Source organism: Myotis brandtii, unplaced genomic scaffold (assembly GCF_000412655.1).
Source record: "Myotis brandtii unplaced genomic scaffold, ASM41265v1 scaffold537, whole genome shotgun sequence".
In the NCBI taxonomy this organism is placed as follows: Eukaryota; Metazoa; Chordata; class Mammalia; order Chiroptera; family Vespertilionidae; genus Myotis; species Myotis brandtii.
The window spans coordinates 591745-592053 of record NW_005369971.1 but is presented as its reverse complement, the minus strand read 5'-3'; the positions used below and the strand labels follow the sequence as shown (position 1 = coordinate 592053).

At 68.0% G+C, this 309-nt stretch overlaps 1 protein-coding gene across 1 annotated transcript in view; it reads left to right on the top strand.

The window, feature by feature from the left end:
* The window catches only part of PLXNB2 (plexin B2), a 25192-nt gene that overhangs the window by 17222 nt on the left and 7661 nt on the right, over positions 1-309 (top strand). Inside the window, 1 exon segment of the mRNA XM_014549185.1 lies at positions 7-280. Coding sequence (XP_014404671.1) covers positions 7-280 — 274 coding nt within the window.

The following is a 309-nucleotide window of genomic DNA, read 5'->3' as shown; positions in this document are numbered from 1 at the left end:
GGGGAGGGAGGGGCCTGTCCCCGTGGCCTGACAGACAGCCCTCGGCCTGCAGATCGTGGGCACGGAGTACACGCGCCACAACGACTCCAGGGTTGTGTTCCTGTCCCCGGCCGTGCCCGAGGACCCCGAGGCCTACAACCTCACGGCGCTCATTCAGATGGACGGGCACCGTGTCCTGCTCAGGACCGAGGCCGGGGCCTTTGAGTACGTGGCCGATCCCACCTTCAAGAACTTCACCGGGGGCGTCAAGAAGCAGGTCAACAAGCTCATCCACGCCCAGGTGAGGACGGCGCAGGCCGGGCCGGGGCC